Raw genomic sequence first — 27738 nt, 5'->3', positions numbered from 1 at the left:
GCGTACACACACACACAGACACACACACAGACACACGCGTACACATACACACAGACACACGCGTACACACACACAGACACACGCGTACACACACACACAGACACACGCGTACACACACACAGACACACGCGTACACACACACACACAGACAACCGCGTACACGCACACACAGACACGCGCGTACACACACACAGACACGCGCGTACACACACACACACACAGACACACGCGTACACGCACACACAGACACACGCGTACACACACACAGACACACGCGTACACACACACACAGACACACGCGTACACACACACACACAGACAACCGCGTACACGCACACACAGACACTCGCGTACACGCACACACACACACACAGACGCGTACACGCACACACAGACGCGTACACGCACAGACACACGCGTACACATACACACAGACACACGCGTACACACACACACACAGACACACGCGTACACGCACACACAGACAAGCGTTCACGCACACAGACACACAGACGCGTACACACACACACACACAGACACACGCGTACACATACACACAGACACACAGACGCGTACACACACACAGACACACGCGTACACACACACAGACAACACGCGTACACACACACAGACACACGCGTACACACAGACGCGCATTGAAATCCACTCACTGCGGGATGTATTGTGCCTATCGATCGCTCCTACTAAAGCAAAGCGCCCTACACCACCACCATCACCACCACCACCACCACACCGCCTTATTCTATGCGAGCCGCGTTTCTTTTCGTCAACATGCATCTTCTTTTTGGTCCCACACCCTCCCTCTCCCCACTCCCTCCCAGCTTACCAAAAAAAAAATCCCAGCCAGATCAGGCGGCGGCGGCGGCTGGCGGCGGCTGGCGACTTGCCACGGTAAAAAAAAATCGAGAGAGAAAAAAAGCTATCAAATACGCAGTGTGAGAATGATCAGTGATTAATGTACCCGCGGCGTTCGCACACGTTGCATGAATCTAAATGCGCCTAAAGCTGATCGCTGAACTCTCTCTGAACTCTGGAAATCGCGTCATTTATATTCCGTCCAGTCCGTCGAGGGCAAGGGAGGAGCGGGAGGGAGGAGAGGGAGGAGAGGGAGGATAAGAAGGGAGAGAGAGGTTTGGGGGGGGGGGTAGACGGGGGGGGGTGATAGGGACCCGTCCGCGCATGCGCGACCCCCAGCAGTCCCCCCCCCCCTAGGATTTGCGAGGGGTCGACCCCGACACCGCCTCGATCCCCGGGACCCCGCAACAGCGAGTGGCACTCGCAAAAATAAGAGCAGCAGCAATAGCAATGTGCCTTATTAGTAACGGAGTCAATAGCATCAGCCTAAGAAAAAAAACACACACATATATATTAAATCGCAGTTAACAAAAGCAGCAGCAGCAACAACAGCAGCTACAGCAGCAGCTACAGCAGCAGCTATAGCAGCAGCTACAGCAGCAGCAGCTACAGCAGCAGCAGCAGCTACAGCAGCAGCTACAGCAGCAGCTACAGCAGCAGCTACAGCAGCAGCAGCTACAGCAGCAGCAGCTACAGCAGCAGCAGCTACAGCAGCAGCAGCTACAGCAGCAGCAGCTACAGCAGCAGCTACAGCAGCAGCTACAGCAGCAGCAGCTACAGCAGCAGCAGCTACAGCAGCAGCAGCTACAGCAGCAGCAGCAGCTACAGCAGCAGCAGCTACAGCAGCAGCTACAGCAGCAGCTACAGCAGCAGCAGCTACAGCAGCAGCTACAGCAGCAGCAGCAGCTACAGCAGTAGTAGCAGCAGCTACAGCAGCAGCAGTTGTAGCGGTAGGAGTAAAGGTGGCATACAGCAGCAGTAATGGGAGCAGCTGTAGCTGTAAGAGAGTCAGCGCTCTGCAACAGCGAGGCGAAGGCAGTAACAGCAAGATGCAGCCACCTCGTGTGTGAACGGGAAGAGCAGCAACACGGCCAACAGCATCGATAGCAGCAACAACAGCAGCGGCATCAAGCAACAGTGGTAGCGTCCTGCATGCGTAGGGGACGCGTCAACAGCAGCAATAGCAACAGCAGCAGCAGCTGTTGCAGCAGAGGAAATAAACAACAACAACAACAAGGGTGGATAGTGTGCGGCGCGTGCCTCTCCAATTAGCCTAGTCGGGCGCGCGCGTGCAGCTCGTATTGTGGCTACTCCGCTGGCCTTTGTTCCCGAATTAATTAGCAACCGTTTGCAACGTGGGGAAAGGTCACCGTGTGGTGGTGGTGGTGGCGTATAGCGACGTCATTACATTAAAGGACGGGGGGGTTGACAAATATCGGTGTGCGGTGAGCCACCAACCCCATCGCTGCTGCTGCTGCTGCTTCGACTGCACTGGTGGGTTCCAGGCGGCCACCGCCGCTGCCTGGCCGATGAAGCTTGGTGGAGAGCTGAATGGAGTTCAAAATAACTCACAAACGAACAAGGCAACATCTTGCGCCAGACCCAACGCAGAAGATTCCTGGGTTTGATATTCCACGAAAGCTCGCGGTCCCAACGACGGCAGCAGATGCGGGTACCTGATGCACGAATGGAAAAGTTTTTTAAAAAAAACCTCTCCAGCGGTGTGCGACAGTGCAACTGATATCGACGACAATGCCCGATCCGCACATACGAAGGAGACGTCACGGCGACACGAACGCCGATGTTCCCGACTCGAACACCTGAATGTGAAATTGTAGTTGTTGCCACCATCTGCGTCGACATCAGCCACCGCAGCCCGGCCAAAATGTCAATCCACGTGCCTGTCTCCAGCACCTTTGGGTCATGATGGTTGTTTGACCATACTTCACCTTTTGCTGGTGGGTCAGTGCGAGGGTTGGTGAACGTAATTTATGTTGGCCGTAGTAGTGAATCGAACTTGGGTTATTTTCAGGTTCACAGCGCAGTACAGTGCTACCTACAGTGCTGATGTTTACACACTGCACCAAGTACTCAATAGAGGCTGAGTCGACCTAGGGGAGCATCCAGGACCGGTTCAGGAAATCGTCACTTGGTGTTTAGTGGCCGTGAGCGGGAATCGAACTCGGGTCGCCGGGTTCGTAGCGCAGCATAGCGCTACACTACCGCATACTGCACACGCACACACAGATCACACACACACACACCAACATCCGCGAATACAAGTCAAAATTTTGTTTTGATACGAATGGTGTAAAGTACATCACTTCAACCCACGTCACCCATTTACACGCGCGTATAGTCAATACGTTACACGAATGCGGAATCACGGGGTACGATAACGTTCTAATGACAATATTAGACTTCGTTTATAGCTGACGGAAGAAGAAGAATTAAAAACAAACGTCTCAGCACAGCAGTTACTGACGATGTCACACACACACACACAGCAGGCATGCCTGTGTGTGGGTATTGAGTGTGGGGAGCGGTGGCGGAGTGGTTAGCGCGCTGAGCTACGAACCCGGCCACCCGAGGTCGATTCCCGCTCACAGGCCAACACCGGTGACGGATTAGCTGAACCGGACCTGGGCTTCCTCTAGGTCGACTCAGCCTCAAATGAGTACCCGGTGCAGTGTGTAAATGTCGCCACGAGGGAGACAAAGGCGGCCGGGTGTGGTGCTGGCCACCCACCCACTCGTGCGCCGTGTGCCGTGCCTTCACAGGTGCTACTCGCGAACAGCACTTGCCCCAACAGTCTGTTAAGGCTACATGGGAGATCTTTGTGTTTGTGTTTCGAGTGGACACAGTTGGTTGGCTCATCTGCCAGTCATCGCGGTCAATCAACCCTTTGGCACCTGGGTCTGTCACGTGACCTCCGACCAGCAGCGATCCTTCGACACCTCACGTGGCCTCGGAGTGCACCTAGCCTGGCACAGGAGCCGTGGTGACGTCGCCGCCACTTAGTGGCGAGTGGCGGCTGTTAGTGTTGTTGTATGGGGTAGGCATATACATACAGTAAGCCGCAGTGTGACTGTAAATACAGTGTATATGGGGTGGCCCAAAAGTTAGGACACGCAGCGCATATTTATTTATTTATTTTAACAGTGACATTCGAACATTGTTTTATTCTTTAAGTTTATAGTTTGTCTATTATTGTTGATATTTACTTTTTCACCATGATATGCGATTTGTTACAATTAATGTGACACACCTATGTGTCCAGACGTATGGGCCACCCTGTACAGTGCAGTATATACTATCCTAGGAACCCAATTATTATCTCACTCTGAGGAGGCCGTGTAGCTTGATGGCTTGCGCTAGAAATACTTTCATGTCTTTATAGAGTGAAAGGAACACGTATGTATATATGTATGAGACGCATCAAGCTAATGAGTTTTCTGAATGTCGAATCCGGTCCAGAATCAGGGTCTTTATTTAGACTGGAGGAATCCGATGAGCTATAAAGCTCTTTTTCACAGATATCCAGTGGGGGCGGGTCCAGAGCTTGCTTGTGTTATAAATGGAAATACATGGAGGACATACATTAAAAAAATATATACGTTTGACAGACGGATATGCGAAGGAGTTGTAACTGTCTGCACATATATGTTGTGTTAATTCTATATTTGTTTCATGTATTTTGTCAACTATATCGTGGTGATTTAAAGTGACGCACTGCGAGAGGGTTTGGACGCTTTCCAATGTCGCTAACGTCCCACTCCGCAAGAGGCGAATTCCTCGGGAAAAAAAATCGTAGAGTTTCAACTCTTTGGTTATTTCGGTCAAGTCACGTAGAAATAAAATTAATTAAGTCATAGAATACGACGTTTCGACTGCAACACAAGCAGTCGTCATCAGGAAGAACTAAATTTGAGAGAGAGACAAAACACAGACACGGAGACACACAGATAGACACACAAGCAGAGAGAGACTCACACAGAGACACAGACACACAAGCAGAGAGAGACAACACAGAGACAAACAGACAGACACACAACATAGACACACAGACAGACAGACATAAAGAGAGAGACAACACAGACACAGAGAGAGAGACACACAACATCGACACACAGACAGACACACAAGCAGAGAGAGAGAGACACACACAGAGACACACAGACAGACACACAAGCAGAGAGACACAACACAGAGACAAACAGAGAGAGACACACAACATAGACACACAGAGAGACACACACAACATAGACACACAGACAGACACACAAGCAGAGAGAGAGACAACACAGAGACACACAGAGAGTGACACACAACATAGACACACAGACAGACACAAGCAGAGAGAGACACACACAGAGACACACACAGAGAGACACACAACATCGACACACAGACATACACACAAGCAGAGAGAGACAACACAGAGACACACACAAGAGAAACACACAACATAGACACACAGAGAGAGACATACAAGCAGAGAGAGACAATACAGAGACACACAGAAAGAGACACACAACATCGGCACACAGACAGACAAACAGAGAGAGATAACACAGAGACACACAGAGAGTGACACACAACATAGACACACAGAGAGACTCAGACAGAGACACACAGAGAGACACACAGAGACACACAGAAAGAGACACAAAATAGACACACAGACAGGCACACAAGCAGAGAGAGACACACAGAGACACACAGCATAGGCACACAGACAGACACACAAGCAGAGAGTAACACAACATAGACACACAGAAAGAGAGACACACAACAGAGACACACAGACAGACACACAAGCAGAGAGAGAGAAAGACACACAGAGACACACAGAGAGAGACACACAACATAGACACACAGAGAGAGACACACAAGAGAGACACACAGACACACAAGCAGAGAGAGACAACACAGACACACACACAGAGAGAGACACACAACATAGACACACAGACAGACACACAGAGAGAGACAAGACAGAGACACACAGAGAGAGACACACAACATAGACACACAGACAGACACACAAGCAGAGAGAGACAACACAGACACAGAAAGAGAGACACACAACATAGACACACAGACAGACACACAAGCAGAGAGAGACAACACAGACACACAGAGAGAGAGACACACAACATAGACACACAGACAGACACACAAGCAGAGAGAGACAATACTTACACACACAGAGAGACACACAACAGAGACACACAGACAGACACACAAGCAGAGAGAGACAAAACAGACACAGAGAGAGACACATAACAGAGACACACAGACAGACAAACAAGCAGAGAGAGACACATACAGACAGACACACAGAGAGAGACACACAACATCGGCACACAGACAGACACACAAACAGAGAGAGAGACAACACAGAGACACAGAGAGAGACACACAACATAGACACACAGACAGACACACAAGCAGAGAGAGACACACACAGACAGACACACAGAGAGAGACACACAACATCGACACACGTTTTTGATGGGGGTTTCCCCCTCCCCTCATTTTTACGAGAGACACAAACCACATAATAAACAGGTCGGTACGTTTTTTCGGAGACCCTAATTTGGAAATTTGTATTAAAAAAAAAATGTGTGTTGGTTCATAAGATAATAAGCTAAGCACTACTCCGCCGTACATGTGTGCGGTACGAATGCGTCTTTCTGTTCCTTTCAGAGCATCGTTGCGATTACACAACTCACTCAAATCTCAACCCTGGAGTTTCGCGTGCATCAGCCACCCATTATTATCATTATTATCATCACCGTTCATTGTTTGCCCAGGACATGCACGTCGCATTCAGGAGGGTCCTGCTAAAGACGTTGCGTGTCCCTTCAAAGCTTATCTAGATTCATAACGCGCCTTATTTCAAGGCGCGTTTGCAGCAATCTTATATGTAAAACATGGTTTGCACTGCCTCAAAGCTGAAGGCCGCTTGCGTTGCGATCGAAACGCCGTTGGATTTTTTTGCTTTTATCATTTCTAATGTAATTTTTTTTATTGCATTATATTTTTTATTTTCTATCCACGTGACTTTTACCGAAAGACCCAAATAACATGGCATACGTATCATGACAGTGGTCATCATGAAGAGCGGAGCTATTAACAGCGTTGCTGCCTGGGTTACGTGGGGAGCGGTAGAGTAGTGGTTACTGCGCTGGGAACCTGGCGGACGCGAGTTCCAGTCAACAGCGGTGACGATTATATGAACCTCCCCTAGGTCGACTCAGCCTCAAATGAGTAGCTGGTGCGGTGTGTAAACGTCGCCACTGGGGAGACAAAGGCGGCCGAGCGTGGTGTTCACCATGCTACCGCTCGCTCGCACGGCACTTGACCTCGCAGGTCTCTTGAAGGCTATACGGGTGGGAGAACCTTTGTCTTTGGATTTAATTTTTGACTTTCAACTTTCGTGACTGCAGGAATTCAGATTTCTTGGTTCTTTCGGGAAAAGTCACGTAGATTGCAAACAAAAAATTTGTAATAAAATTTTAAAAATATATATAATAATAAATATTAAATTTGAAATAATTAAAGCTAAAAAAAACACAATAAAAATAGTAAAATCACATTTAAAATGTGATGAAACGTGCGGGAAGGAGGTTCAAAAGGAAGGAGTTTTTTTTGTTTGGGGGGGGCTAGGGGCTGGGTTGTTGAAACCCGTGGGATGAAGCTCCCGAAGTGGTGTCGCGTCACCTCGCCCCACTCCTCCACCCCCCACCCCATCAGCCTCTCTCATCACTCCACTCCCTCCGTTCCCTTCGTAAATTTGTTTTACCCATCTGCCATCCGATGTCCCTATTAAGCTCTGTTAGACATGGCACGCAAAACAAAATTTCAGTCGATTTTTGCTTAATTGTTTAATTAATGTCTTACTTTTCTTCAAGCCACGCGTGTGTTTACGTTCCAAATGCGTGCTCCTCGCTACTTTATGTCGATAAACGTAATACAATCCCCCTACTCGTATCCACTGAAGCCATCAAACAGGGCAATTATATGGCACGTACATTAGAGCACATCAAGAAGGATTATTGCCCGACGCGTCGTTTATTATGTTTTTTATTTTAAGGGCACTCGCAGAGTTAGTGACGAAAGTGTTGAGTTTTGTTGTTGTTGTTGGTGTTAGTGCACCACTGCCAACGCAGCAAAGGCAACCATCTCCAACGACATTTTGGTCAACAAAATTGTAATGCACGACTTTGAAACTCTGTCGCCTTACTGTGGGCGTTTGTGTTGAGCGTGCGAGGCCCGGAGGCGCAGTGGTTAGCGCACCGCGCTACGAACCCGGGTGACCCGAGTTATAGTCCAGCTCACGACCCACTTAACATCAGCGAATACATGCATTGTTTTTCACCGGCCGGGACCTTGGTCGCAACCAGCCTTGGACGAGTACCGAGTGCGGTGTGCGAACAGCAGCACCAGGGAGACAAAGGGGGCCAGGCGAAGTGCTGGCCACCCAAACCCCTTCGTGTGTCCAGAGCTTTCACCAAAAGTCTCTTAAGGCTATGAGGGGGGTCTTTGTCTTCGGAAATATGCATTTAACTCTAAGCCGTTTTTTTATTTTATTTTTAAACACAACTATAGCCTCGGCGAATATCAATTCACCAAATCACCCTAAATGCGTCCAAACCAACATATATAAACAAAGTAGAATCGCATAATTATTCGACATAATTAATATGGATTTAAAGCTTTCGTGACTGCAATGATTCATCTTCTTTGGTTCTTTCGGAATTGTGTCATTTTATTTTATCAATTTATTATTTTATTCTCATTCTACGTGACTTTACCGAAAGAACCAAAGAAGATTAATTAATATGCCTCTGCACGTTAAAAAACAAATATTCTTTAACAACCTCTCAGCCCCACGGACTTCCGGGAATGCATAATGTCAGCAGCATTGATTTATATGCGTAACATATGTGTACCATATGTGGTCTAAGTATTATATGCACTGCATGTATACATGCGTTTGGTCGCCTGAGTTAAACAAAGTTGTAGGCGCAGCCCTGCAATTCCTTTACCACGCCACTGCTGGCGGAAGAGACCCTCAAGTGGAGCGAGTGATATTTGGTCTACTCTTCCACTCACCGTACGTGACGAACCGTGGTGCACCCCGTTCCGCTGCCGGGTGGACAGGGGCGTCACTTGTGGCGAGCTGTTAACCACCTCGCCTGGTATGCAGGAGGAGGAGGAGGTGGCGGGGTTCGAACCAGACCCTGAACGATGACTATTTAAAGTTTGCGGTGTCTCTCTTGCCGTGGTCGCGTGGATTTGCACGCGACGATGAAAAGCCACTTCGCTGGGCTATCATTTGTGGCCAGGTCGCTTCTGAAAAATAGCTACATAGCTCAGTGGGTCTTACCTGGTAAAATACAAAAAACTGAATTGTTTAGTTCAGGTGGAAACGGGGCGGGGGTGGGAGGGGCGAGAGGGGGAGGGATTTGTAAAACATTGTCTCTTCGGTGTCGGGAGATGGAATCGAACCGGGAAACCTCTGGATTGCAGGTCAAGTAGCCGTAGCACGCTTGTAACCATTATCCCACGTTAAGTCGAGTACCACTTAAACTAAAAATCCTCCCTCGGATAGAAGCCAACCAATCGCGCCTTCCCTCTGACGTCCGTGGACCAGCACGTGATGCACACATGAACACACACACATCAAAGACCCCCCCGTATAGCCTGGACAGACTGTAGGGGCAAGTGCTGTTAGCGAGCACCTATGAAGGCCGGCACGGCACACGAGGGGGTGGGTGGCTAACGCCACGCCCGGCCGCCTTCGTCTCCCTAGTGGCGATGTTTACACATCGCACCAGGTACTCATTTGAGGCTGAGCCGACCTAGGGGAGGTCCAGGACCGGTTCAGGTTAATAGTCACCGGTGTTGGCCGTGAACAGGAATCGAACCCGGGTCGCCAGGTTCGTAGCGCAGCGCGCTAACCGCTACACTACCGCTCCCCAACACACACACACGTTAACACACACACTAACACACATACACACATTAACACACATACATTAACACACACATACATACATTACACGTACATACATACACACACACATACTAACATACAAACGAAGACAAAGATCCCCCGCATAGCCTTAACAGACTGTAGGGGCAAGTGCTGTTAGCGAGCAGCACCTATGAATGGCGCCACGGCGCACGAGGGGGTGGGTGGCCAGCACCACGCCCGACCGCCTTTGTCTCCCCAGTGGCGATGTTTACACACCGCACCAGGTACTCATTTGAGGTTGGGTCGACCTAGAGGAGGCCCAGGACCTGTTCAGATAATCGTCACCGGTGTTGGCCGTGAGCGGGAATCGAAATCGGCTCTCCAGGTTCGTGATCGCTCCACTACCGCTCCCCGCACACACTCTGTGGCGTGCACACACTGACACACACACATAGCGTCGGGTCTAATACGCACAACATATACCCAGTGACGTTAAGTTCACTTACATCCGCACTGCGTCAACTCACAGAGTTCATTTGCGTCCAAGTTGAGGACTCCATCGGGTATAATAAAGTCATTCCGTTGCCTGCAAACAACACCGCTCCAGCATCGTTCACCAGCGATGATTGGAGCAAGGCTGACAACTGTGCCGATGAGACATTGTGGTGTCGAAACGCGTGCGTGTTGCTGGAAGTGTGTACTCCGAGAAGGCCGTGCTGCTGATCTTTCCCCGAAATACAAATGTTGTTGCGCGTGTTAGATTTATGTAACATCATGCGGAGAGACGGATATGTGGAGTATGTGGGGGAGGGACGCGTGAGATATTTATTCACTTGCACGCCGACAACGCGCAGTGTGACCCTCTGCATAGACGTTCATTCCAAACACGCTGCGTGAGTATTTAATAGGTCAGCACTGGGGGAGACAAAGGCGGCTGGGCGTGGTGCTGGACAACCCGCCCCTCCCCCCCCCTCAGTAGTGCCTCTCCAACCTTCGTTGGTGATACTCGCCGAAGAGCACTTGACCCTACAGTCTGTTGGGAGGCTGTACGGAGGGATCTTTGTCTGTGTTGCACGCGCGCTCGGGTTCATTGTGCGCGTGCTCGTTGCGCGCGTGCGTGCGCGTGCGCGCGATATTAATAAATAACGCGGAACAGGTAATTAGGCTGTCACGCGACCGTACATTATGCCAACAATCTAACAACGCGCGTAAGACCGCGTAAAGATTTTATGCAAATGGTCATCCCCCCCCCCCCCCCGAACCCCCCGGTATATTTCTGAACAGGCAAGCCGTAATGAAGTTTTATTGTTATTGCTGGCAACGTGAGAGATGGATGCGACCCATCAAGCCCCTTCACCAACCCCGCCGTCACCCCCTCCCCATCCCTGAGGGATCTCGCTCCTCACAGCCGCTCGACTCCTACCCCCTACTCCACCACCAGCACCACTGACCAACCACGAGCACAAGTTTGTGCTCGGCGCGAAGACATTGGCCGAGGCTTTGCTGCCTCGTGTTATTCCACGCTCGCTTGTTTTTGCGACGCGCAAAGGCTCCCAGACCAATTCTCCTGGAAAGCCGCCCCTGACGCAGCGGTGGCAGACCAGTCCAGAGAAGAACGCGCATCACGTCTGGACTGGAGGAGTGGTGACTCGCCTCTGTCTGAGAGCCTCCTCCGATCAGCGCGGTTGGCGTACGTACGGTGCAAAAGAAATTCGACATAGGTTACGTACATTCCCGCAGCAGTGACGCGTGTCAGTACTTGTGCCGAATAATTAGGCAAAGCGAGTATCGAGGCAGACGGCACAAAGTTGATAGTGGTTCGGTGCCCGGGGCGCCTCCGGTAACCCTCGCAGCTGATGGTGATGGCGGTGCTCGGGACGCGTGCTAGTAGCATGTGTGGCTGTCGCGATGTTGACTGCCTCGCCCGGTGTACAGGAGGTCGTGGGTTCGATCCCGAGCCTGAGGCCTGTTTGTATATTTGGAGTTTGCGTGGAATTCGCGTTTCTCTCCCCTCCACATTTAGAATCAACGCCACGCGTTCAGGGACATTTGGCGCTCTGCTGCAAATTCCCCACGCGATAAGCCACTTCGTGTGAGCTATTGTTTGTGGCCAGGTCGCTTCTGAGAAAGAGCTATATATAGCTCAGTGGGTCCTTACCTTGGTAAAAAAATGAAATAAAAAATAGTTTAGTTTAGTATGTTACGGACCCGAGCCACTCGCTGCCCGTACCAATTACCGGGACGAAATCCCATTATAAACTGTGATTACAAATCGATTTCCTGTTACCTTTCTCCGTCCGAGTGTAGTAATACTTCACAAAACATGCAGCTCTGTCATTATCCATGGATGGTACGAACTGTTGTGTATGTCCGTGCGCGTGTGTGTGTTTGTGTATGTGGGGAGCGGTGGCGCAATGGTTAGCGCACTGCGCTACAAGAACCCGGCGAACCCCGAGTTTAATTCCCGGCGCTAGACACCTCCGTAGGTCGACTCAGCCTTGAATGGATACCTGGTGTGGTGTGTACTGGAGAGACGAAGGCGGCCGGGCGTGGTGCAGATCACCAATCGGTGCTCGCTAACAAACATCACCTGCCCTAGAAGTCTGTCAAAAAGCTACACGGGGGATCGTTTTTCTTTGTATGTACATGAGTGTTTGCTGTGTGCGTCAGTATGTTCGTATATCAGGTGTGCAGCATGTGACGTGAGTGATGTGTGTGCGTTGTGTCACTCTCAGTGCACGTGTGTGTGTGAGTGCATGTCTGTGTATGTCAGCGTGCCCACATATATGTTGTGTGTCTCTTCGTTGTGCGTCTGTTATGTATGTATGTGTATGCTTCGACATGTGTGTGTGTGCTTATATATGTGTGTACGCGACCTCTGTGTGTGCGACGCTTGCATCTGTGCTGCGTCCGTGTCGCCTCGGCTTCCAAACGCGTGCCTGGTGCGGTGCGCAAATGCCGCCGCGAGGGAGACAAAGGCGGACGGGCGTGGTGCTGAGTGTGCCGTTGCCGGCCTTCAGAGGCGCTCTTCCCTCAACAGCACTTGCCCCAACAGTCCGTCGAAGGCTATACGGGGGACCTTTGTCTTGCGCGCGTGCGCACACACCCCGTCGAACCGCGTGGCCGTGGAGAGAGTTTCTCAGTCGAGGCCGCTCTCCGCGACCTCCCCGGTTCGATTCCAGCCATCGGCCGTCGACGCATCCACAGTTGCCTGTGATCATCTATCGTCCTTGTCATTCTTGTTACCGGCGTTTGCATCACAAGCAGGGGGCTATAGCATTGTTCACGCGCGGTGCTCGTATCGCCTCGACTCCAGGGTGCATAGCGCCGTGATGAACCTCGCTGGGATCATCTGGGTTGCTTAGTGAAGGTGTCTCCTCCTCCTCCCTCTCTCCTCCTTCGTCCTCCAACCTCCTCCTCCTCCTCACACGAGCAATTGCTTTGGGAGGCGCTCATCGCCGTTGGACGCGTGGCTGCGTGGGAAATTCCACGTTCCCACCAGCGGTCTCTCGGGTCAAGGCCACATCCTGGGGACCCCGACACCGGATAAACGCACGACTCTCAAGGGGTACAACGACCGCCGCTGACGTCGCACAAAGCTGTACCTAGTTTATCGACCACTGTTTATTGATGATCGTAGGATTGTGGCTGATGGTGTTCGGTTTTTTTTAAGCGCTGGTGGATGTAACTCACCATCGGTGGATTTTCTTTAGAGAGGGAGAAACAGCAGCAGCAGCGGCGGCGGCGCGTTGCCTGAGCGCGCGTGTATTCTGCGCCCGTCCGTAAAGCGTTCTGTTTTACGTCTGATGCATTCAAATCCTGGGCGTGTATGGGGCTGGTGGGACCCTTCCCCGCTCCCTCCCACATCCCCACCACCCGCGCCTTAAGCCCCCTCCCTTCTCCCCCCCCTCCACTACGCCCCCCGTGCCCTCTTTGCGTGCCCCCCCCCCCCATCAAGTGCGTCTCTGTGAGCGAACTAGAGGGCGAGAGAGCCAGAGAGAAGCGAGCGAACATTCCTTCCGCGCATGCAATGCAACTGAACCCACTGCCCGCTCTGAAGCTTCCAGCGAAGAGCGCTCACGGCCACGTCGCGAGAGGGGAAGGGGGGGGGGCTGTGGCTGGGGAAGGTTCTGGGGGTGATGGGTGGGTGATGCGATACCGAGCAATGTGGGTGGAGGGGGCAACTAACGACGTGTGAATGGCCACGCAATTCCTCGTTGCTCTACAACTTCCTGAAACGAAACTCTTTAATGTTGCAATTATTTTAACCAGGTTAGGCCCCCCGCTGAGCTGTTGTGTTAACTATTGTTTTTTTTTTTCCTAGACGCGACCTGGCCATCGCCGGTGATAGCTCAACGGAGTGGGCCTATCGTCACGGGGGGGGGGGAATATACAGCGGCAGCCGCATGAACTCAACGCGTGGTGATGTTGGTTCTAGATGGGGGGGGAGGTGGAAAAAAAACCCGAGACAGATCCACGCGGCCAGGGGGAGAGAGAGACAAGGTGGAGGGGGGGACACGCAAACTCAAAATATACAACAGGCGTGATGGTCTGGATCTTACCTACGACCTCCTGTATACCAGGCGAGGGAGTTAACATCTCCTAGCCACCGTGGAGCCCCTCGGCTCACGGATTCGGGGATCACGGGGAGAGTGTGGAGGGGGCGTTCTTCAACGCATTGCCCAATGCTGATTCATAAATGTTCGCTGTCAATTAGTTTGAGATTTGTGTGGGTTTTTTTTTACTTGCTTTAATAGCGATTGTTAGTTCGGTTTTGAACACGCAACACAATACAGCGATGCAAATATATATATTTTTTCAAAATATATATTAATTCATACGTACTATTTGGTTCATTCATACGTACTTATTTATATCGAGAGTCAAACGGGACCGCGACTCGACCGCTGCTGTGCGGACGCCGCAATAGGTTCATGGTGTTGTTCGATAGACGAGAGCCGGTCGTAGGCAGAGACACGAAACAACAACAACAGCCGCCATTCGCCACTAAAGTGGCGGTGACGTCACCACGACGCTTGTGCCAGGCCATGTGCACCTTGAGGCCACGTGAAGGGTCGAACGCCCGCTTGGCAGGAGGTCACGTGGCAGACCCAAGTGCCACGGGTCGACTGAGTGAGATGACTGAGATGAAACAACACAAAACACACACACAAAACACACACAAACACGCAAAACGCACACACACGCAAAAACACACACAAACACACACACACAAACACACACACAAACAAACACACGCACAAACACACAAACACACACAAACACACACAAACAAAAACACACAAGCACACACACGCACAAACACACACGCACACAAACACAAAAACACACAAACACACACACAAACACACACACAAACAAACACACGCACAAACACACAAACACACACACAAACACGCACAAACACACACAAACATACACAAACACACAAACACACACAAACACACACACACACAAACACACACACAAACACACACAAACACACGCACAAACACACACACAAACACACACAAACACAAACGCCGTATCTTACGAGCGCTGCTGAGTTTCCGTTGTTTTTGCGCGCGAGTTTTGGCGGCGTAATGAATAAAATAAAATAAAGATTCGGCGTGTTCCCGTGAACGCGCTCTCAGAAGCGGCCACTCGCCTCGTCCTCTCCTCGCCCGCGTGATGCCTCTCCCGATCGGCATCGTCGCCAGGCCCTGGAACTGCTATGACGAAGGGCCATTTGCCCGAAACGTCGCCTGTTGGTTTGTGGTTGTGGCACCGCTGTCAACGCATTAGCAGAGCGAGAGACGGAGCGGGAAACGGATCGAAAGATGGAACGAGGGATCGAACGACGGACAGGACGAGAGAGAAAACGAGAGATGGAACCAGGGACAGATCGAGAGACAGAATGAGAGACGCAACGACAGACGACAGAACGCGAGAGACAGATACAAACAGAGACAGAACGAGAGAGACAGAGCGAGAGAAACAGAACGAGAGAGACAGAACGAGAGAGACAGAACGAGAGAGACAGAACGAGAGAGACAGAGCGAGAGACAGAGCGAGAGAGACAGAACGAGAGAGACAGAGCGAGAGAGACAGAGCGAGAGAGACAGAGCGAGAGAGACAGAGCGAGAGAGACAGAGCGAGAGAGACAGAACGAGAGACAGAGCGAGAGACAGAGCGAGAGAGACAGAACGAGAGACAGAGCGAGAGACAGAGCGAGAGAGACAGAACGAGAGAGACAGAGCGAGAGACAGAACGAGAGAGACAGAGCGAGAGAGACAGAACGAGAGAGACAGAACGAGAGAGACAGAGCGAGAGACACAGAACGAGAGAGACAGAACGAGAGAGACAGAACGAGAGAGACAGAACGAGAGAGACAGAGCGAGAGAGACAGAACGAGAGAGACAGAGCGAGAGAGACAGAACGAGAGAGACAGAGCGAGAGAGACAGAACGAGAGAGACAGAGCGAGAGAGACAGAACGAGAGACAGAACGAGAGAGACAGAACGAGAGACAGAACAAGAGAGACAGAACGAGAGAGACAGAGCGAGAGAGACAGAGCGAGAGAGACAGAGCGAGAGAGACAGAACGAGAGACAGAACGAGAGAGACAGAGCGAGAGAGACAGAACGAGAGAGACAGAACGAGAGAGACAGAAAGAGAGAGACAGAGCGAGAGAGACAGAACGAGAGAGACAGAGTGAGAGAGACAGAGTGAGAGAGACAGAGCGAGAGAGACAGAACGAGAGAGACAGAACGAGAGAGACAGAACGAGAGACAGAGCGAGAGACAGAGCGAGAGAGACAGAACGAGAGAGACAGAGCGAGAGAGACAGAACGAGAGAGACAGAACGAGAGAGACAGAGCGAGAGACAGAGCGAGAGAGACAGAACGAGAGAGACAGAGCGAGAGAGACAGAGCGAGAGAGACAGAGCGAGAGAGACAGAGCGAGAGAGACAGAGCGAGAGAGACAGAACGAGAGACAGAGCGAGAGACAGAGCGAGAGAGACAGAACGAGAGACAGAGCGAGAGACAGAGCGAGAGAGACAGAACGAGAGAGACAGAGCGAGAGACAGAACGAGAGAGACAGAGCGAGAGAGACAGAGCGAGAGAGACAGAACGAGAGAGACAGAACGAGAGAGACAGAGCGAGAGACAGAACGAGAGACAGAACGAGAGAGACAGAACGAGAGAGACAGAACGAGAGAGACAGAGCGAGAGACAGAACGAGAGAGACAGAGCGAGAGACAGAACGAGAGAGACAGAGCGAGAGAGACAGAGCGAGAGACACAGAACGAGAGAGACAGAGCGAGAGACAGAACGAGAGACAGAACGAGAGAGACAGAACGAGAGAGACAGAACGAGAGAGACAGAACGAGAGAGACAGAGCGAGAGAGACAGAACGAGAGACAGAGCGAGAGACAGAGCGAGAGAGACAGAACGAGAGACAGAGCGAGAGAGACAGAACGAGAGAGACAGAACGAGAGAGACAGAACGAGAGAGACAGAACGAGAGAGACAGAGCGAGAGAGACAGAACGAGAGAGACAGAGCGAGAGAGACAGAACGAGAGAGACAGAGCGAGAGAGACAGAACGAGAGAGACAGAGCGAGAGAGACAGAACGAGAGAGACAGAGCGAGAGAGACAGAACGAGAGACAGAACGAGAGAGACAGAACGAGAGACAGAACAAGAGAGACAGAACGAGAGAGACAGAACGAGAGAGACAGAGCGAGAGAGACAGAGCGAGAGACACAGAACGAGAGAGACAGAACGAGAGAGACAGAGCGAGAGAGACAGAGCGAGAGAGACAGAGCGAGAGAGACAGAGCGAGAGACACAGAACGAGAGAGACAGAGCGAGAGAGACAGAGCGAGAGAGACAGAACGAGAGACAGAACGAGAGAGACAGAACGAGAGACAGAACAAGAGAGACAGAACGAGAGAGACAGAACGAGAGAGACAGAACGAGAGAGACAGAACGAGAGACAGAACGAGAGAGACAGAACGAGAGAGACAGAGCGAGAGAGACAGAGCGAGAGAGACAGAGCGAGAGAGACAGAACGAGAGAGACAGAACGAGAGAGACAGAGCGAGAGAGACAGAACGAGAGACAGAGCGAGAGAGACAGAGCGAGAGAGACAGAGCGAGAGAGACAGAGCGAGAGAGACAGAGCGAGAGAGACAGAACGAGAGAGACAGAGCGAGAGAGACAGAGCGAGAGAGACAGAACGAGAGAGACAGAGCGAGAGAGACAGAGCGAGAGAGACAGAGCGAGAGAGACAGAACGAGAGAGACAGAACGAGAGAGACAGAACGAGAGAGACAGAACGAGAGAGACAGAACGAGAGAGACAGAGCGAGAGAGACAGAGCGAGAGAGACAGAGCGAGAGAGACAGAACGAGAGAGACAGAACGAGAGAGACAGAACGAGAGACAGAACGAGAGAGACAGAACGAGAGAGACAGAGCGAGAGAGACAGAGCGAGAGAGACAGAGCGAGAGAGACAGAACGAAAGACAGAACGAGAGAGACAGAACGAGAGAGACAGAGCGAGAGAGACAGAACGAGAGAGACAGAACGAGAGAGACAGAACGAGAGACAGAGCGAGAGAGACAGAACGAGAGAGACAGAACGAGAGAGACAGAGCGAGAGAGACAGAGCGAGAGAGACAGAACGAGAGACAGAACGAGAGAGACAGAGCGAGAGAGACAGAACGAGAGAGACAGAACGAGAGAGACAGAACGAGAGAGACAGAACGAGAGAGACAGAGCGAGAGAGACAGAGCGAGAGAGACAGAACGAGAGAGACAGAGCGAGAGAGACAGAGCGAGAGAGACAGAACGAGAGACAGAACGAGAGAGACAGAACGAGAGACAGAGCGAGAGAGACAGAACGAGAGACAGAACGAGAGAGACAGAGCGAGAGAGACAGAACGAGAGAGACAGAGCGAGAGAGACAGAGCGAGAGAGACAGAACGAGAGACAGAGCGAGAGAGACAGAACGAGAGAGACAGAGCGAGAGAGACAGAACGAGAGAGACAGAACGAGAGAGACAGAGCGAGAGAGACAGAACGAGAGAGACAGAGCGAGAGAGACAGAACGAGAGAGACAGAACGAGAGAGACAGAACGAGAGAGACAGAGCGAGAGAGACAGAGCGAGAGAGACAGAACGAGAGAGACAAAGCGAGAGAGACAGAACGAGAGAGACAGAACGAGAGAGACAAAGCGAGAGAGACAGAATGAGAGAGACAGAACGAGAGAGACAGAACGAGAGAGACAGAACGAGAGAGACAGAACGAGAGAGACAGAACGAGAGACAGAGCGAGAGAGACAGAGCGAGAGAGACAGAGCGAGAGAGACAGAACGAGAGAGACAGAGCGAGAGAGACAAAGCGAGAGAGACAGAACGAGAGAGACAGAGCGAGAGAGACAGAACGAGAGAGACAGAACGAGAGAGACAGAGCGAGAGAGACAGAGCGAGAGAGACAGAGCGAGAGAGACAGAACGAGAGAGACAGAACGAGAGAGACAGAGCGAGAGAGACAGAACGAGAGAGACAGAACGAGAGAGACAGAGCGAGAGAGACAGAGCGAGAGAGACAGAGCGAGAGAGACAGAGCGAGAGAGACAGAACGAGAGAGACAGAGCGAGAGAGACAGAACGAGAGAGACAGAGCGAGGGAGACAGAACGAGAGAGACAGAGCGAGAGAGACAGAACGAGAGAGACAGAGCGAGGGAGACAGAACGAGAGAGACAGAGCGAGGGAGACAGAACGAGAGAGACAGAGCGAGAGAGACAGAACGAGAGAGACAGAACGAGAGAGACAGAACAACAGAGACAGAACGAGAGAGACACAGATACAAACACAGACAGATAATAATAATAAGAAGGGGGAGGGGGGTGTCTTCAGCCTGGACTCGAACCGGGAGAGGCTCTTCGCAGGTTGAGTGGCGGGGGCCGGGGGCGGCGGGCCTCTTGGCTTGACGCACGTGGCCAGAGGAAGGAAAAATAAAATTAAGGATGATGAAAAAGAATGAAAGGGGGTCGACATTGCCTCGCTGCTGCTGCTGACCCACGAGGAGTGATGGGGCGGCACTCCTTAAGCCGTTGGCGTGGCTGCGATTGTTCCGGTCGTGGGGATTCCTGAATGTTTAATCTTTGACATGCAAGGTTGTGTTCGGGGGTCTTTCGGCAAAGTCACGTAGATAGGTTCAAAGAAAATAACAAAACAATAAATGTAGATAGGTTATTTAGATAGGTTCAAAACTACGAGTGTTTTTGTTGTTGTTATTGTTTCGTTATTTTTCTTTGAACGAATCTACGCGACTTTACCGAAACACCCAAAGATATGAATTCCTGCAGTCACGAAAGCATTCAGTCAAGATGTATGCGAGGTTGTGTTTGTGCTGTGACGGAGCTGTTGCGTAGCGCTACGAACCCGGCGAGCCGAGTTCGATTCCCGCTCACGGCCAACACCAGTGACCGATTATCTGAATAGGGCCCGGAGTTACCCCCTAGGTCGACTCAGCCTCAAATAAGTTCCTCGGGTGGTGTGTAAATGTTGCCACTGGGGAGACAAAGGCGGCCGGGCGTGGTGCCGGCTTTCATAGGTGCTACTCACTGTATTTTGATTTAGCGTGCTGATGCTTCTGTTGTTGTGGAGTAACTCATGCAGCCAGCTATGGCTCTAGGATTTGGTGTTACATGTTATTTATGTAGTTTATTGTAAAAAAATTCGGTCACAGTCCCTGTGATCACTGTTACGTTGCAATTATGGCTTTATTTTTTTTGGTGATTTCGAAAACGTTTTTTGGTTTGGACATGTTTGTTTTGTTATAGTGCCGAGTTAGACTGATGGCCTTAATCTAAGTTTTCTTGTTGTTGTTGTTTGACTTGCATCCCACTGGGATTTTTTGCACACAGCGTTGGTGTACGGTGCTTTTTTCAGGAATATTTTGCTGTTTTTATTTCCTGTATTTTCTGTTTGCACGGTCACATAGTCACTTTAAGATGTTTTCTTGTTCATGTTTTTTTTTGTGGTTGCACCCGATTCAAGAGCCGAATGGCTCACAGGGCTATACCAAAATAAATCAACTAAAACTAAACTTCCCCAAAAGTGTGTAAAGGTTAGACGTGGGATCTTTGTCTTTGTTTGTACAGCTGGGGGGGGGGGCGGGGCGGAGGGGTTTGACGTCATTTGTTAAAAGCACCGCCGAGTGATTGTTATGGAGACATGACGTCACATCCTCCCCCAATATTTACCCAATCGCTAACAGCACGTGGATACTGTTCTGTATACACAAACGTAATGCAGCGTTGTGTATGTAGATATTTAATTATTTATATTTGTCTATACAAGTCTGTTTAGTACACATTTATAATAAAAAAAACGAAATGCACAATTTTATAATCGATACGATGCCCTTGTAAATTTGTAGGATAATATATTAGGGGCCGTTCATAAATGACCTCACGCGATTTTTGACGATTTTTGACCCCCCCCCCCTCGTCACACGGCGACGCAAAAAGTCAGACCCCCCCTCAAATATGACGTCACAAAGCTCTGCCCCAACCCCCCCAAAATAAAAAAAACATGCTTCAAATCGCTTTAAACTATTGTCATTGTAGTGCGTATTTAATGTGCCGCTGCATTCTGATGTTGTGGGAGAAAACATTTATTCAAAAGTTTATTTAATTGAGTAGAACGTGTTGTCTGACGTGACGTCACATTTCTCAAACACCTCCCCCCTCGTCACACATCGTCACAAATGTCTGAACCCCCCCCACCCCCCGCTAGGTGCGTGACGTCATTTATGGACGGCCCCTTATACAGAGGCAATTGCCAAGAGGTGAACCTCCCTTTGCCGTTGCAATGAGAGGCCCGTGACATCGTTAATTGACGTGTTTCAAGTTTCACTCACGACTTGCTCATATTATTAATCATCTACACTGTACACAGTACGAGGATTAATCGTGGTTAATGATTCTCGCGAGACAATCACCAACAGTTCACAACAATTACGTGCGCACATTCGCGCGTACAATCAACAGGGTGATTGCTTTTTTTTTCACTCCAGCGCTGTCCTCCAGACAGTCTAGTCCCTTCACCTGATGAAGGCCGCTTGTGTTGTGGCCGAAACGTCGTGATTTTTGTAAAAAAAAATTACCTACGTGACTTTACCAAATAGAACCAAAGAGTATGGATCCTTGCAGTCACGAAAGCTTTCAATCTAGAAGGGTGATTGCTCTTTGTATAGTCGTAACAGACTGTTGGGGCAAGTGCTGTTAGCGAGCACCACGCCCGGCCGCCTTTGTCTACCCAATACTGACGTTTACACATCGCACCAGGTACTCGTCTGAGGCTGAGTCGACTTAGGGGAGGCCCAGAACCAGCGCAGATAATCGTCATCGCCACCCACGACTTGCTCACACACACACAAAGCTCTGCATAGGTTCGTACCGGGCCCGCTACGTACAGTGAGGGAAAAACGTATTTGATCCCCTGCTGATTTTGTACGTTTGCCCACTGACAAAGAAATGATCAGTCTATAATTTTAATGTTAGGTTTATTTGAACAGTGAGAGACAGAATAACAACAATAAAATCCAGAAAAACGCATGTCAAAAATGTTATAAATTGATTTGCATTTTAATGAGGGAAATAAGTATTTGACCCCCTCTCAATCAGAAAGATTTCTGGCTCCCAGGTGTCTTTTATACAGGTAACGAGCTGAGATTAGGAGCACACTCTTAAAGGGAGTGCTCCTAATCTCAGCTTGTTACCTGTATAAAAGACACCTGTCCACAGAAGCAATCAATCAGATTCCAAACTCCCCACCATGGCCAAGACCAAAGAGCTCTCCAAGGATGTCAGGGACAAGATTGTATACCTACACAAGGTTGGAATGGGCTACAAGACCATTGCCAAGCAGCTTGGTGAGAAGGTGACAACAGTTGGTGCGATTATTCGCAAATGGGGCTCCATGCAAGATCTCACCTGGTGGAGTTGCAATGATCAAGAGAACGGTGAAGAATCAGCGCGGAACTACACGGGAAGATCTTGTCAATGATCTCAAGGCAGCTGGGACCATAGTCACCAAGAAAACAATTGGTAACACACTACGCCGTGAAGGACTGAAATCCTGCAGCACCTGGAAGGTCCCCCTACTCAAGAAAGCACATATGCATGCCCGTCTGAAGTTTGCCAATGAACATCTGAATGATTCAGAGGACAACTGGGTGAAAGTGTAGTGTGGTTAGTTAGCGTGGTTAGTTAGTGTGGTTAGTTAGTGTGGTGAGTTAGTGTGGTTAGTTAGTGTGGTTAGTTAGTGTGGTGAGTTAGTGTGGTTAGTTAGTTAGGTTAGTGTGGTTAATTAGTGTGGTGAGTTAGTGTGGTTAGTTAGTGTGGTTAGTTAGTGTAGTTAGTTAGTGTGGTTAGTGTGGTTAGTTAGTGTGGTTAGTTAGTGTGGTTAGTTAGTGCGGTTAGTTAGTGTAATTAGTGTGGTTAGTTAGTGTAGTTAGTTAGTGTGGTTAGTGTGGTTAGTTAGTGTAGTTAGTTAGTGTGGTTAGTTAGTGTGATTAGTTAGTGTGGTTAGTGTGGTTAGTGTGGTTAGTTAGTGTGTTAGTTAGTGTGGTTAGTTAGTGTGGTTAGTTAGCGTGGTTAGTTAGTGTGGTGAGTTAGTGTGGTTAGTTAGTGTGGTTAGTGTGGTTAGTGTGATTAGTTAGTGTTGTTAGTTAGTGTGGTGAGTTAGTGTGGTGAGTTAGTGTGGTTAGTTAGTGTGGTTAGTTAGTTTCATGAGTCAGTGTGGTTAGTTAGTGTGGTTAGTTAGTGTGGTTAGTGTGGTTAGTTAGTGTGGTTAGTGTGGTGAGTCAGTGTGGTTAGTTAGTGTGGTTAGTGAGTGTGGTTAGTTAGTGTGGTGAGTCAGTGTGGTTAGTTCGTGTGGTTAGTTAGTGTGGTTAGTTAGCGTGGTTAGTTAGTGTGGTTAGTGAGTGTGGTTAGTTAGTGTGGTTAGTTAGTGTGGTTAGTTAGTGTGGTTAGTTAGTGTGGTTAGTGTGGTTAGTTAGTGTGGTTAGTTAGTGTGGTTAGTTAGTGTGGTGAGTCAGTGTGGTTTGTTCGTGTGGTTAGTTAGTGTGGTGAGTCAGTGTGGTTAGTTCGTGTGGTTAGTTATTGTGGTTAGTTAGTGTGGTTAGTTAGTGTGGTTAGTGTGGTTAGTTAGTGTGGTTAGTTAGTGTGGTTAGTGTGGTGAGTCAGTGTGGTTAGTTCGTTTGGTTAGTTAGTGTAGTTAGTTAGTGTGGTTAGTTCGTTAGGGTTAGTTAGTGTGGTTAGTTGGTGTGGTTAGTTAGTGTGATTCCGTGTCAGGATTTAAAACATCTTTCCTCCAGTGTTCCTCTCGTTGACGCTAGGTGGCTTCCGCCCTGTTTGCTAGCTCAACAACCAACGTCGCGATCCATCGCATTGTCACTCATCACCACCATCACCACCATCATCACCATCAACATCACCACCCCCCTCTGGCTCGTATGCGTGTGCGTATGTTGAACTGTCGCATCGTGCGTAGCCAACAGCGCTATTTGGACTGTGCGCTGGAAGTACGCAAAAAAAAAGCGTTCTGAAGAAGTGAGTTTTCAATCGAGACGATACCAAAAGTGGCGCAGCTCCAGCGGACTCCGTGATATCGGAAGGAAGAGCGTTCCAGACGGCCGGCGAAGGGCCTCTGAAAGCGCCGCGCGATGCTTTGACCACCGTCTTTCGTCCGATGGCTTTGCCAAAAGCCGCAGCTGCCGCTGCTGCTACTGCTGCAAGGACGAGCGGAGTGTCACGTGATGATAATGATGACGATGATGGTTCATAGCTTCCTTGCGGGTCGGGGGTGCGGTTAGTGGGAAAAGGGCGACCGTCAATACCACCGCCACTGCCACGCCGGACAATGAGGTGGGTACTTGGCACCCGGCGGTAACGCGTTCACCGCCCTCCTTGCTGCACGGGCGTCACGGTTTAGACTCGAGAGGCCGCCCTGATAATAACTGCCGTGTGTGGGTTTTATAGACGTATATATTTATATGTAGATAAGATGACCGCATTCACACCGCGCGCCGTTTCGCTCACAGTGCTCGCGTTAAAGATCACCGCGGCGTCGTTCGCAACAGCAATGTCGTTTGCGTGCCGGGGTCAGACTCCACATGTGCCAAATTCAGGTTTCTCAATTAGGATTGTAAACGAAAACTAAACAAATAAAAAACTAAACTTTTTATTTTACCAGGTAAGGCCCCACTGAGCTACGTAGCTCTTTCTCAGAAGCGACCAGGCCACAAACGATAGCTCAACGAAGTGTCTCGTCACGTGGAAATGTTCAGCATGTGTAGGGGAAAAAAAAACCGATGGACCCAGAAAAAAATCCACGCGACCACGGGTGGAGAGCTAGAACATGCAAACTCCAAATATACAACGGGTGGTCAGGGTCGGGGGTCGAACCCACAAACTTCCTGCATACCCTGCGAGGGAGTTAACATCTGGCCACAAATTATAGCTCATCGAAGTGGCTTATCACGTGGAAATTGAAGCAGCCAAATACTCTAAAGCCGTGTCGATTGTAAATGTGGAGGCGGGGTGGGGGGGGGAGAGACCCGGAGGCCCCGTTAAAAATCCACGCGACCACGGTTGAAAGGGAGAGAGACAGAAATATACAAGAGGCGGTCAGAATGGGGGATCGAACCCACAAACGTCCTGCACACCAGGCGAGGGAGACATCATCTCTCCGCCGAGAAACCATCGCCCGCAACTGGCATCAGACTACATGCCCCCCCACCCCGCCCGCCCCCCATCGGGGGGTCACTCTTGCAAGTGACATTCCACCCCGGACTCTTTGAATTGTTTCACCTGGCTAAACAGGATGAACCCAGAAACAATGAGCAAGGCCGTCGGCTCGGTCACAGGGGCCGAAGGGACACACGTGAACGGCCGCCTTTGGGACTCGCTAAATGAATGAGTGGATCACGGACGCCGGGTCAAGCAAACGATTTGAAAGGGCACGGGTGTTGCTGTGTTTGTTGTTGCTGTTGGCAACGCATCGACAGGGTGTCGCAATCGGAAGGTCGCGAGTTCAAATCAAGGTCCTGGAGGGGGTTGGGTTGGGTTGGGGGGTGGTCGATGCAGACCATCATGCGACCCGGGAGCGATAAAAACGAGTACCGTTGTGCGTGGAAGTCGACCGTGTGCCTTGTGGGTGAAGTGTCACCCGGCCATAGGAACGTGGAGTTTCCAGCACTGGTGACTAAGCGCACCGTTGCTCGTTTGACCTGAGCAGTCACGGGTGCAAGCGATTCCCCCCTCGGAGATTCGATGAATTTGTTCGCTTCACGAAAGTCCAAGTTCGACTCGTGCGTCGAGTATTATTATTTTACGTTGAGTCTGCACGAGTTCGAGTTGAAGCCGTTGCAGGCGAACGACATCACGTCGAATTCTCAATACTCGAGATATCGAGCGCTGAAGAACCGATCTTAATAACTGCAGAAGTGCCGTTGCCCTGAACGTCGCCCTTTTATATAAATACTGTGCAGTAGTGCCCCGACTAGCGGCCCCTCGACCCAGCACTTAAGTCGCTGACAGCATTCTTCATCGTCCGTACATCATCGTTAGCCGTCGCCTCTCCGCCTTCGTCTCATCCACCTACTGCCCTGTAAACTTACACCGCGTGTGATTGGCGTCGTTTCAGGAACGTATCCCCAACGTCAACCGGGGTAGCACTGTACAGCGCAATCGAGTGATGTTGTGATAATGTTGTTGTTGTTGTTGATCATAACTTTTCGTCTTCATACAATTCCTGGCTTTTTTCAGTAGTCATTTTTTTCTAACGGTTTCATTGACGGCACAATAGTTAATAAATAAGATGTCTCCCTTCGCGCGATGATGCACGAAATTATTGTACAGCGCTGTGAGACGCAATTAGCCGAAACGAGGCGATATGAAACTGAAATTTTAATTTTGAACACGTAGTATTAAGAGGGGGCTTTCACGACCAATATCATCCATAATACAGGCGTTTTTTTTGGGTTAGATCGCGTAAAAATTGGCTGTGTCGGGTGGTGAGCGGCTTTAACGACACATTTATATATTTATGCGATCTAAACCCCAAAATAACTTGGAAAATGGATGAAATTATAATAATTATCATTATTATTAAATCTGCTGATTTTGTTTTAGTCGTGTCTCCGCTACCCGGCCAACTTAGTATCACCCTAAACCCCAATGCAGTAAAAGTGTGATCGTCTCACGTTGACTACCTTATACGTCTGTGTGTAGAACTTCTTTCGCACCGTACGTAGCCAACCGTGCTAATCGGAGGTGCAGGGAGAAGGACACCAAACTAACCCCGTAAAAAAAGCACTCGAAAATAAATGAGTTTTCGATTTAGCATAGTGGTGTCGTGTATTGTAGTGTAGAGTGTAGTGTATTGTATCGTATAGTATGTGTGTAGAACTTTTTTCGCACCGTACGTAGCCAACCGTGCTAATCCGAGGTGCAGGGAGAAGGATACCAAACTAAACACACACACAAATCAGTTTTGTCGCCAGACTCCCCGAATCCACAACCACCACGAGCGAGCGACCACAGTTTAACGTGTCGTGAGAGTGGGCCGCTGAGCTCACCAGCGTTGTCGGGCACCACATGCGTCCTTGCACAATGATGGTGATGGTGGTGGTAGTGATGGTGGCGAGAGCGTAGCACGTGCACTACTGACTAGTGCCTGCTGCTTAGTCGTGTGTGTACTACTGACTAGTTGCTGCTGCTTAGTCGTGTGTGTACTACTGACTAGTGTCTACTGCTTAGTCGTGTGTGCTGCTGAGTCAGCGATCGAAGTATCACAAAGTGTCCCTCT

At 50.1% G+C, this 27738-nt stretch overlaps 1 protein-coding gene across 1 annotated transcript; it reads left to right on the top strand.

Moving 5' to 3' along the window:
• Positions 1 to 14030: 14030 nt before the first annotated feature.
• LOC142925559 (uncharacterized) lies at positions 14031 to 25848 on the top strand. The gene is made up of 3 exons (XM_076068487.1): positions 14031 to 14057; positions 15671 to 18417; positions 25752 to 25848. The coding sequence occupies exons 1-3, from the start codon at positions 14031 to 14033 to the stop codon at positions 25846 to 25848; spliced, it is 2871 nt and encodes a 956-aa protein (XP_075924602.1).
• The last annotated feature ends 1890 nt before the right edge of the window (positions 25849 to 27738 follow it).

Source organism: Petromyzon marinus, chromosome 2 (assembly GCF_048934315.1).
Source record: "Petromyzon marinus isolate PM22_M1 ecotype Great Lakes invasive population chromosome 2, UKy_Petmar_22M1.pri1.0, whole genome shotgun sequence".
NCBI lineage: Eukaryota > Metazoa > Chordata > Hyperoartia > Petromyzontiformes > Petromyzontidae > Petromyzon > Petromyzon marinus.
This window is presented reverse-complemented; position numbering and strand designations above follow the sequence as displayed.

Excerpts from the sequence above, each read along its gene's own strand:
- LOC142925559 (XM_076068487.1), top strand. The coding sequence starts at position 14,031 with ATGTGGGTGGAGGGGGCAACTAACGAC. Across the intron at positions 14,058-15,670 it reads TGGAGGGGGCAACTAACGAC|CAGAGCGAGAGACGGAGCGG; the intron begins GTGTGAATGGCC and ends TCAACGCATTAG. Across the intron at positions 18,418-25,751 it reads GACAGAACGAGAGAGACAGA|GATGAACCCAGAAACAATGA; the intron begins GCGAGAGAGACA and ends CTGGCTAAACAG.